This window comes from Entelurus aequoreus, linkage group LG16 (genome assembly GCF_033978785.1).
Source record: "Entelurus aequoreus isolate RoL-2023_Sb linkage group LG16, RoL_Eaeq_v1.1, whole genome shotgun sequence".
NCBI classification, from domain to species: Eukaryota; Metazoa; Chordata; class Actinopteri; order Syngnathiformes; family Syngnathidae; genus Entelurus; species Entelurus aequoreus.
In genome coordinates this window covers 13,952,384-13,964,884 of record NC_084746.1, presented here as the reverse complement: position 1 = coordinate 13,964,884, position 12,501 = coordinate 13,952,384, and the positions used below count along the sequence as shown (strand labels likewise).

The 12,501-nt window shown below is 39.4% G+C and overlaps 1 protein-coding gene across 1 annotated transcript in view; it reads left to right on the top strand.

Annotated features, from left to right (window-relative positions):
* LOC133630617 (ras-related protein Rab-3A-like) overlaps window positions 1-12,230 on the top strand; it is a 40,849-nt gene extending 28,619 nt beyond the window's left edge. The window contains exon 5 of the mRNA XM_062022207.1: window positions 8,361-12,230. Coding sequence (XP_061878191.1) covers window positions 8,361-8,551 — 191 coding nt within the window. The 3' untranslated portion in view covers window positions 8,552-12,230. The remainder of the gene's footprint in view (window positions 1-8,360) is intronic.
* Window positions 12,231-12,501: the final 271 nt, after the last annotated feature.

Sequence of the window (12,501 nt, the reverse complement as noted above, 5' to 3'; positions counted from 1 at the left end):
CTCCTTTTTCTATTGTGGATCACGGATTTGTATTTTAAACCACCTCGGATACTATATCCTCTTGAAAATGAGAGTCGAGCACGCGAAATGGACATTCACAGTGACTTTTATCCCCACGACAATACATCGGTGACACACTTAGCTACTGAGCTAACGTGATAGCATCGTTCTCAAATGCAGATAGAAACAAAATACATAAATCCCTGACTGGAAGGATAGACAGAAGATCAACAATACTATTAAACCATGTACATGTAACTACACGGTTAATAATTCTCAGCCTGGTAAAGCTTAACAATGCTGTTGCTAACGACGCTAAGGCTAACTTAGCAACCGGACCTCACAGAGCTATGATAAAAACATTAGCGCTCCACCTACGCCAGCTAGCCCTCATCTGCTCATCAACAGCCGTGCTCACCTGCGTTCCAGCGATCGACGGCGCGACGAAGGACTTCATCCGTGGGTTTGGCGGCTAGCATCGGCTAGGCGTCTGCTATCAGGGTAAGTAGTCCTTGTTGTGTTGCTACAGCCAGCCGCTAATACACCGATCCCACCTACAACGTTCTTCTTTGCAGCCTCCATTGTTCATTAAACAAATTGCAAAAGATTCACCAACACAGATGTCCAGAATACTGTGGAATTATGAAATGAAAACAGAGCTTTTTCTACGGGCTCCGAATACTTCCCTTGCCCTCGTGACGTCACACGCATACGTCAGCATAAAAAAACGTTTTTAACCGGAAGTGTGGCGGGAAATTTAAAATTGCACTTTATAAGTTAACCCGGCCGTATTGGCATGTGTTGCAATGTTAAGATTTCATCATTGATATATAAACTATCAGACTGCGTCAGACACAGTTATGTTTTTTTTACGGGTGCACAAAGATAACCGTGTATGAACATCACCTTGTTCAAAGAATAAAACCAACACAGTGCATGAACTCACAACAAATTACACACCTGCAAATCAGTGTGACTTCTGCTGTTGCCTTTCAGAGACTTTGAATCGATTGATTGAAACTTGTATTAGTAGATTACACTACAGTACATATTCCGTACAATTGACTACTAAATGGTAACACCCGAATACGTTTTTCAACTTGTTTAAGTCGGGGTCCACGTTAATCAATTCATGGTAGACCAGTTCAGATATGCGTGGCTTCACCTGGGCAAGTGCCACTCTCATGTCATTTTCACAGCAAAGTCTGTTCCTTGTCTTCGTTTTCCACCCAGACATACAATACTAGTACACAGCTCATGAAAAACACATTTTTGTTGTTATTGTCATTTTAAGTGGGCCAAAGCACTTATATTAGAAAATAATCTCATGAAAATGACTGCTGTCATTTGATTATAATAATAAAACATCCATCCATCCATCAATTTTCTACCGCTTGTCCCTATCGGGGTCGCGGGGGAGTGCTGGAGCCTATCTCAGCTTGTTGTTTGGGACAGGTGTGCTGCTTGTGGCCACAGTGCATGTGCACGTCTGACGTCGCTCACATGTGCTCTACTGAATGCTTAAGGAGTTTTTGCGTTTGCTCATGCATATGGAAAATTAGAAGGAACATTGTTTGGGATATCCATGATACGCCAATAGGGAGACGTTTTTATTTACACGATGAGTCGGGTGTGTCTTGACCTCCGCGGCGGAGGCTCTGCCGAACCCCTGAGACCGACTCACCGAACCCCTAGGGTTCGATCGAACCCAGGTTAAGAACCACTGCTCTAGAACAACTTCAAAACCCTCCATTGTTTTTTATACACACTGAAAGTATATATATAATGTAGTAACAGACACCTCCATAACCTTTTTAATATGTACAATATACACACTGCAAGTATATATACAATGTAGTAACAGACACCTTCATAACATGTAATATGTTTTATATACACACTGCAAGTATATATATAATGTAGTAACAGACACCTTCATAACCATATGTAATATATACAATATACACACTGCAAGTATATATATAATGTAGTAACAGACACCTTCATAACAATATGTAATATGTACTATATACACACTGCAAGTACATATACAATGTAGTAACAGACACCTTCATAACATGTAATATGTTTTATATACACACTGCTAGTATATATATAATGTAGTAACAGATACCTTCATAACCATATGTAATATATACAATATACACACTGCAAGTATATATTTAATGTAGTAATAGACACCTTCATAACCATGTGTAATATGTACAATTTACACACTGCAAGTATATATATAAAGTAGTAACAGACACCTTCATAACCATATGTAATATATACAATATACACACTGCAAGTATATATATAATGTAGTAACAGACACCTTCATAACAATATGTACAATATACACACTGCAAGTATATATATAATGTAGTAACAGACATCGTCATAACAATATGTAATATGTACAATTTACACACTGTAAGTATATATATAATGTAGTAACAGACACCTTCATAACAATATGTAATATGTACAATTTACACACTGCAAGTATATATATAATGTAGTAACAGACACCTTCATAACCATATGTAATATGTACAATTTACACACTGCAAGTATATATATAATGTAGTAACAGACACATTCATAACAATATGTAATATTTACAATATACACACTGCAAGTATATATATAATGTAGTAACAGACACCTTCATAACAATATGTAATATGTACAATTTACACACTGTAAGTATATATATAATGTAGTAACAGACACCTTCATAACCATATGTAATATGTACAATATACACACTGCAAGTATATATATAATGTAGTAACAGACACCTTCATAACAATATGTAATATGTACAATATACACACTGAACATACACTACCGTTCAAAAGTTTGGGGTCACCCAAACAATTTTGTGTTCGAGCCTTCATTTCTAAGAACAAGAATAGACTGTCGAGTTTCAGATGAAAGTTCTCTTTTTCTGGCCATTTTGAGCGTTTAATTGACCCCACAAATGTGATGCTCCAGAAACTCAATCTGCTCAAAGGAAGGTCAGTTTTGTAGCTTCTGTAACGAGCTAAACTGTTTTCAGATGTGTGAACATGATTGCACAAGGGTTTTCTAATCATCAATTAGCCGTCTGAGCCAATGAGCAAACACATTGTACCATTAGAACACTGGAGTGATAGTTGCTGGAAATGGGCCTCTATACACCTATGTAGATATTGCACCAAAAACCAGACATTTGCAGCTAGAATAGTCATTTACCACATTAGCAATGTATAGAGTGTATTTCTTTAAAGGTAAGACTAGTTTAAAGTTATCTTCATTGAAAAGTACAGTGCTTTTCCTTCAAAAATAAGGACATTTTAATGTGACCCCAAACTTTTGAACGGTAGTGTACATGAAGTATGATTGACGCTTTCTGAATGCATTTTTAAAGTAATTTAGAGGTAGAATTGATTGCTCCAATTAGTTGCATTGCTAGCCACCTAGAACGAGACCATTTTTATATGTTAGGAAGCGAGGAAAAAAAACTTTTGTCTTCATGTCTCTCACAATGATTGTGAGCGATAGGCCAAATTCCAAGGCTGAACAATACTAAGAAACAGCACCAGATGTTACACATTCATAGATAACCACCTCCAGCTTTGCGTGGCATTTTGTAAACAACATTCATGCATTACTCCCTGGAAAAAAATATGATAACTATGAAAATGTATATATAGATAGATAGATAGATAGATGGATAGATAGATAGTACTTTATTGATTCCTTCAGGAGAGTTCCCTCAGGAAAATAAATATTTACAGCAGCAGTGTACAGAATTGAGATCTCATTTAAAAAGTAAATAATGGGGGTATAAATGGAAACAAAATAGAAAAATATTACAATAAGAATAAAAATAAAAAGCAACAATGAGAATAAAAATATAACCGTAAAATAAGAATATAATAAGATAAACTAGGCAGTAGTGACCAGTGTTGGGTTAGTTACTGAAAACCAGTAACTAGTTACAGTTACTAGTTACTTTATTTCAAAAGTAACTCAGTTACTAACTCAGTTACTTACACCAAAAAGTAATGCGTTACAGTGAAAAGTAACTATTTAGTTACTTTTTTTTTCTTTTCTTTTTTAAATCTCCCATTAACGCCCTTTTAGCCTTCATTTCAGTACTGTTATTGCACTGGAGAATAATACAATGTGTTGATCAACTTGACATGCATTTGCATCACATAACTCTGCTAAGCAATGTGGTCTACATACAACACACAAAGACAAAGATATGTTTCAAAGGGCCAATTTATTTCAGGCCAGAACAATTGACACAACTATTTTAAATAGCTGTAACATAACATACATAAGTAACAAACAGCATAATAACAACATAGCTGTAAACCTGGCTTCACCTAAGGAAGGCACACGTGACATACACAAAGCCTAACCAGGCAGATTTGAATTGTTGTTTTGGGCAGTAGACGGGATCTTTGATCCAAGACACAACTTACGTTTAAAGGCCTACTGAAAGCAGTCTGATAGTTTATATATCAATGACGAAATCTTAACATTGCAACACATGCCAATACGGCCGGGTTAACTTATAAAGTGCAATTTTAAATTTCCAGCTAAACTTCCGGTTGAAAAAGCCTTTGGAGGATGACGTATGCGCGTGACGTAGCCCGGGGAACAGAGGTATGCCTTCCCCATTGAATACAATACAAAAAAGCTCTGTTTTCATTTCATAATTCCACAGTATTCTGGACATCTGTGTTGGTGAATCTTTTGCAATTTGTTTAATGAACAATGGAGGCTGCAAAGAAGAACGTTGTAGGTGGGATCGGTGTATTAGCGGCTGGCTGTAGCAACACAACAAGAAAGACTTTGAGGATAGCAGACGCGCTAGCCGAACGACCTCACCTTGACTTCCTCCGTCTCCGGGCCGCCAACCGCATCGGTGATCGGGTGAAGTCCTTCGTCGTACCGTCGATCGCTGGAACGCAGGTGAGCACGGGTCGTGATGAGCAGATGAGAGCTGGCGTAGGTGCAGAGCTAATGTTTTTATCATAGCTCTGTGAGGTCCGGTTGCTAAGTTAGCCTTAGCGTCGTTAGCAACAGCATTGTTAAGCTTTGCCAGGCTGAGATCTATTAACCGTGTAGTTACATGTACATGGTTTAATAGTATTGTTGATCTTCTGTCTATCCTTCCAGTCAGGGATTTATTTATTTTGTTTCTATCTGCATTTGAGACAGATGCTATCACGTTAGCTCATGCTAAAGAGCTTCGTCGATGTATTGTCGTGGAGATAAAAGTCACTGTGAATGTCCATTTCGCGTTCTCGACTCTCATTTTCAAGAGGATATAGTATCCGAGGTGGTTTAAAATACAAATCCGTGATCCACAATAGAAAAAGGAGAGAGTGTGGAATCCAATGAGCCAGCTTGTACCTAAGTTACGGTCAGAGCGAAAAAAAATATGTATTTCACTGCATTCTAGTCCGTCACTCTAACGTTCCTCGTCCACAAATCTTTCATCCTCGCTCAAATTAATGGGGTAATCGTCGCTTTCTCGGTCCGAATAGCTCTAGCTGCGTTGAAAACAATAGGAAAATATGAGGGAGTGAACAACTGACAACGTCACGCTACTTCCGGTAGGGGAAAGTTTTTTTTTTATCAGAGACCAAAAGTTGCGAACTTTATCGACGTTGTTCTATACTAAATCCTTTCAGCAAAAATATGGTAATATCGCAAAATGATCAAGTATGACACATAGAATGGATCTGCTATCCCCGTTTAAATAAAAAAAATTCATTTCAGTAGGCCTTTAACTAAAATATTATTTTCTTTGTGCTAAACAAAAGAAAAGAAGTGACAATATCTCATACTTGCCAACCCTCCCGAATTTCAGTGCCTCTCCCCGGGACAACCATTCTCCCGAATTTCGCCCGATTTCCAGCCGGACTTAAGGCACGCCCCCTCCAGGTCCTGAGTGAGCACAGCCTGTCGTCACGTCTGCTTGGCCAACCAAAAAGTAACCACAGAACAGTGTTCTGTGGTTACTTTTTGGTTGGCAAACGGTTTACATTGTATTGCGCACTGTTATTGTTTTGCATCCCCTGTCATCCTAGTACCCCCCTTCCCCCCCAGAGAGGAGTTGTACAGTCTAATGGCGTGTGGGACAAAGGAGTTTTTGAGTCTATTAGTCCTGCACTTGGGATGAAGCAGTCTAGCACTGAACATGCTCCTCTGGCTACTGATAACGGTATGCAGAGGGTGACTGGCATCATCCAGGATGCTTATCTTGTAAAGGTAGTAATAATGCTTTTACTTCATGTATCCCCAGTGTCGGGTCAAAAGGGGAACATTACCTGTGTAAATTCAGTGATGTAGTTCTTGTAATGGATCTTATTATATCATGCCAGTGAGCGTGTATACATGACATAGGTAATATACAAAACCCAAAACCAGTGAAGTTGGCACGTTGTGTAAATCGTAAATAAAAACAGAATCCAATGATTTGCAAATCCTTTTCAACTTAATTGAATAGACTGCAAAGACAAGATATTTAATGTTCTAATTGAGAAAAGTTTTTTTTTTTTTTTTGCAAATAATCATTAACTTAGAATTTATTGGCTGCAACACGTGCCAAAGTAGTTGGGAAAGGGCATGTTCACCACTGTGTTACATGGCCTTTCCTTTTAACAACACTCAGTAAACGTTTGGGAACTGAGGAGACATATTTTTGAAGCTTTTCAGGTGGAATTCCTTCCCATTCTTGCTTGATGTACAGCTTAAGTTGTTCAACAGTCCGGGGGTCTCCCTAGTGGTATTTTAGGCTTCATAATGCGCCACACATTTTCAATGGGAGACAGGTCTGGACTACAGGCAGGCCAGTCTAGTACCCGCACTCTTTTACTATGAAGCCATGCTGTCATAACACGTGGCTTGGCATTGTTTTGCTAAAAAAAAGCAGGGGCGTCCATGATAACGTTGCTTGGATGGCAACATACAGTATGTTGCTCCAAAACCTGTATGTACCTATCAGCATTAATGGTGCCTTCACAGATGTTTAGGTTACCCATGTCTTGGCCACTAATACACCCCCATACCATCGCAGATGCTGGCTTTTGAACTTTGCGCCTATAACAATCCGGATGGTTCTTTTCCTCTTTGTTCCGGAGGACATGACGTGCACAGTTTCCAAAAACAATTTTACATGTGGACTCGTCAGACCACAGAACACTTTTCCACTTTGCATCAGTCTATCTTAGATGAGCTCGGGCCCAGCGAAGCTGGCGGCATTTCTGGGTGTTGTTGATAAATGACTTTGGCTTTGAATAGTAGAGTTTTAACTTGCACTTACAGATGTAGCGACCAACTGTAGTTACTGCCAGTGATTTTCTGAAGTGTTCCTGAGCCCATGTGGTGATATCCTTTACACACTGATGTCGGTTTTTGATGTGGTACCGCCTGAGGGATCGAAGGTCACGGGCATTCAATGTTGGTTTTCAGCATTGCTGCTTAGATTCTGAACCTTTTGATGATATTACGGACCGCAGATGGTGAAATCCCTAAATTCCTTGCAATAGCTTGTTGAGAAATGTTGTTCTTAAACTGTTCGACAATTTGCTCACCCATTTGTTGACAAAGTGGTGACCCTCGCCCCATCCTTGTTTGTGAATGACTGAGCATTTCATGGAATCTACTTTTATACCCAATCATGGCACCCAACTGTTCCCAATTAGCCTGTTCACCTGTGGGATGTTCCAAATAAGTGTTTGATGAGCATTCCTCAACTTTATCAGTCTTTTTTGCCACTTATACCAGCTTTTTTGAAAGGGATAGGTTGATTGGCAACACTAAAAAAAAATTGGCCCTAGTGTGTGAATGTGAGTGTGAATGTTGTCTGTCTATCTGTGTTGGCCCTGCGATGAGGTGGCGACTTGTCCAGGGTGTACCCCGCCTTCCGCCCGATTGTAGCTGAGATAGGCTCCAGCGCCCCCCGCAACCCCGAAGGGAATAAGCGGTAGAAAATGGATGGATGGATGGATGGATGAGCATTCCTCAACTTTATCAGTCTTTTTTGCCACTTATACCAGCTTTTTTGAAACATGTTGCAGGCGTCAAATTCCAAATGAGCTAATATTTGCAAAGAATATCAAAGTTTTCCAGTTTGAACGTTAAATATCTTGTCTTTTCAGTCTAGTCAATTGAATATAAGTTGAAAAGGATTTGCAAATCATTGTATTCTGTTTTTATTTAGCATTTACACAACGTGCCAACTTCACTGGTTTTGGGGTTTTGTACCATAGGAAATATGAATCCTGACAAACTGTCTTGTGACACACCTAACCGTATACCCTCTGTCGCCCCCTCTTGGCCGGCAGGCTTTGAGCACTTTGAAGCGAGCGCCAAGGACAACATCAACGTGAAGCAGACCTTCGAGAGGCTGGTGGACATCATCTGCGAGAGGATGTCTGACACGCTGGACAACAGCGATCCCACAGTCACCGGAGCCAAACAAGGGCCGCAGCTCACCGAGCAGCCGCAGAGGTCCCATCAGGACTGTGCTTGCTAAATGCATCACACACACACACACACACACACCCACACACACACTACATTTGCTCTCCTGATGTCCATATAACTTTTTAAAGTCATGTTATCAGTTGATGTCATGTGAACCTGCACACATCGATGTATCAGAAACACAGGCGCTGACTGCTGCTGAGATTGTCAACCCGTCGTCGTCGTCCTATATCCTCGTCATAGTCCCAAAGATGATCGATATCACAGCAAAAATCACATGCGAGCTAATGTAGTCACGCCTTTTAACACGCAGACATTCCCATGTTTTACTGCATGTACAGTACACATGCACCGTGCTGGATTTAAACACGCTTTTAACCCTTGTGCAACCTTAAGATTGACTTTACACCAGGGGTGTCAAACTCATTTTAGATCGGGGGCCACATGGAGAAAAATCGGATTGGTAAAATCACAGCACCATAACTTAAAAATAAAGACAACTTCAGATTGTTTTCTTTGTTTCAAAATAGAACAAGCACATTCTGAAATTGTGCAAATCATAATGTTGTTGGGGTTTATTTACACTTACATGTTGCGGTCAATGGTATTCTATCTTTATTTGTCGTTATTTATATTTTCCGAATAAATGGTGATAATGTTCATCAGTCAACTCATTGGTGTTAATTTTCAATCTATCAAGATTTTAAAAAATATATCAAAATCCAATTACAGTATTTTATTTATGTAATTTGATCATTTTCCTCAACTGATGTACTAACATCATGTGCTTTATTTTGTACATACCGTAGTTTTCGGAGTATAAGTCGCGCCGGAGTATAAGTCGCACCGGCCGAAAGTGCATAATAAAGAAGGAAAAAAACATATGAGTCGCACTGGAGTATAAGTCACATTTTTTGGGGGAAATGTATTTGATAAAAGCCAACACCAAGATTAGACATTTGAAAGGCAATTTAAAATAAATAAAGAATAGTGAACAACAGGCTGAATACGTATGAGGCATAAATAACCAACTGAGAACGTGCCTGGTATGTTAACGTAACATATTATGGTAAGAGTCATTCAAATAACTATAACATATAGAACATGCTATACGTTTATCAAACAATCTGTCACTCCTAATCGCTAAATCCCATGAAATCTTATACGTCTAGTCTCTTACGTGAATGAGATAAATAATATTTGATATTTTACAGTAATGTGTTAATAATTTCACACACAAGTCGCTCCTGAGTATAAGTCGCACCCTCGATCAAACTATGAAAAAAAACTGCGACTTATAATACTAATACGGTATGTAGCATCATCTACAAAGATACAAAGAATTGCTATTGCGACATCCACTGGACACATCTAGAACAGCTGTTTATTTCATTCAAAACATTTCAGGTTAATTTTTATACCTAGCAAACTAATCCCGCGGGCCGTACGTTTGACACCACTTCTTTACATACTTACTCTTACGTTCCAAAAGGGACACGCTCATAAACACTTTTTTTTTTAAGCTTTCCAAGCTTGACATTTTTAAACACCTTAGATCTAATAATATACATTTTCTACAATGGGGAAAATGCAAAATAGACAATATTTCTAAAGATGGGTTGCAGAGTGGAATATATGAGGTTGGGAAATTACTGCCTTAAATATGTCAATTTATGGCAACTTTTATTTTGATACAATAGACCAAATATATTTTTTACAGTGTCTACTGAGCTACAATTGGAGAGAAAGCAGACAGGACTTGGTTGAGTTTATTGATAGCTGCCATTTTGTGTATCATTGCATTGCAGCAGTTTAATGGCAGGTCGACTCATTTACACTCATCAAAGCTCTGAGAATTATGCTCATTGTTTTCTGGCGCCATATTAAGTTAAGGGGCGCAATTACACCAAAACAATTAAATTAATTATTTTTTTGTGGAAAAAGCGTAGTAATATACCAAGATTACAGTCCATTAAAAACAGCAGTTATAATGGGAGTCAATGGTATACTTTTATATCCTGTTCTAACATTGCGATCCAAATCACAGTGCAAAAAAATGTTCCCTGGCAAAATTTCACACAGCAAACCTTCATACTGATCAATCATATCGCATAAAGATCACATGTCATGCCCATTTTGCACAAGGGTTAAATAAGCAGCATTCCATCAACCCTTCTTGTTTGGTTGCTCATGAGGTCCGAACCATACCTGTCGACATTTGTATTGAAAAACAAGGGGCATTTTCCAGAAAATTGTCGCCTGCAGTGAAAGTTACAATATTTTAATTTTTTTTTTAAATACGAAATTTTAAACGGCAGTACAACGGGAAAGAAGAGCCAAATGCAGAAGTTTCCCGTAGAACACGTGGGTGGGAGTTGACCGGTATTGTCAGAGTATTTTGACTGATTCTACCTTCGATCTCACTGCAAATGTTGTGTTGATTGGGTTTGGTCAGGTGACATCATCGATTATTAAGCTTTAAACCCGATGGGGGAGTTGAAGAGAATATCAAATCGTTAGTCAAATTGTTGTTTTACGCCTTCCTAGCTTTTTAACTTAAAAAACGTGTTTACAAGAGCCTGCGGTGGACAGCATCTTTTTTTATTTATTTGAAATGTTTTGCTAATCTAATCAGTCTGATGCTGCATCCACTCCGTGCTGCTTCATAGTGTGTTTTTATTTGGAACAAGAATAGACCAGCGTGTAAATGTTTGAACTATGCGTTTTGAAATACAGAACGAACTTCTCCACATAAAAGTATTTATAATGTGCTTTAGGGTGCATGTTGTTGGTGGACTGGATGGTTTGAGTTCAGAGTTCAAAACGTGCTTCTCCTTTCACTGCGTGCTCCATAATCAAAGACATGCGATCCAGCAGCGCCATCAACTTGCACTGGATTGTTATTTTTGGAAGGGAACATCATGTTTGACGCACGTTTAATGTCCAATCTGTTATTGAGTTTTGTTTGCCCGTGTGTGTGTGTGCAGTGCAGACCCTCGCAACCATGTCTCCACTAATGTGCTGAGGCATGTTTTTTATTTATAACTTATTTATTTTACTCTTACGCGCTCTAAAGAACTTTTACTTGACACGTCGGCCGTTTACGAGCGCGAGACGCGTCCTGGGGAGGAGAGTTCAGACATTCCAGTCATTGGTGGGCAGCTTGTTTGTCTTCTCATATCAGTTATGTAACCTTTTAAGACATGCCAGCGTAACGGCAGACTGTTCTCACGGAGCAATAAGCGCTTGTTTGAATTTTCTCGACGGCCAGCGCGACCCGGTGGACGTTTTCCACGCGCGTCCTTCGATGGCCGCGCTCTGATGAATTGTCCTGTCCACGGAGCTAAAAATAGACGTCAACATTTCCATATTCCTGTTTGTCTTGCACCGTCAACACCTGTCGCAGCTCAGCGGGGAAGACGACAAGCTGGCTACGCTGAAAAGTTACCACGAGAAACCTGGTTTCACTTTGGAACTGTTTGTGTTCCTGTTGTTTTGCCACGGCTGTAGGCGCCCTCCCCCCGTGTCACCACTCTTGTAAATACTGCCCGTCTGGTACTAGTTGTGTGAATCGTGTTGTAATAACTGTAATGCCAGATTTGCTCAAATGAGGGATCAATAAATAAATCCTTGCAGCTGGATTTGGTTGACGTGATACAATGACTCCCAAATGTTAGTCCTTGACTCACGTCGACCTCTTGTCCAGCAGAGGGCATCACAAGCTATAATATTTCCTCCTCTTATGCCAGTTTCCTAACCTTTTACTGAGCCCAGTGCTCCTCAAATATTTTCACACACACACACACACACACACTCTCTCTCCACTGTGACTATAAATAGTATAATTGTGTGAATGCTCCAAAACATTCGCACATATGGTTTTCTACACCAAAATTCATCTACTTATTCCTCAACTTCATCCTCTTCTTCTTTTCCAGATTTTGGTGCGCTCTACCTTCCACATTTTCCACCCGATTCAAACCGTTCCATCTTCAAACT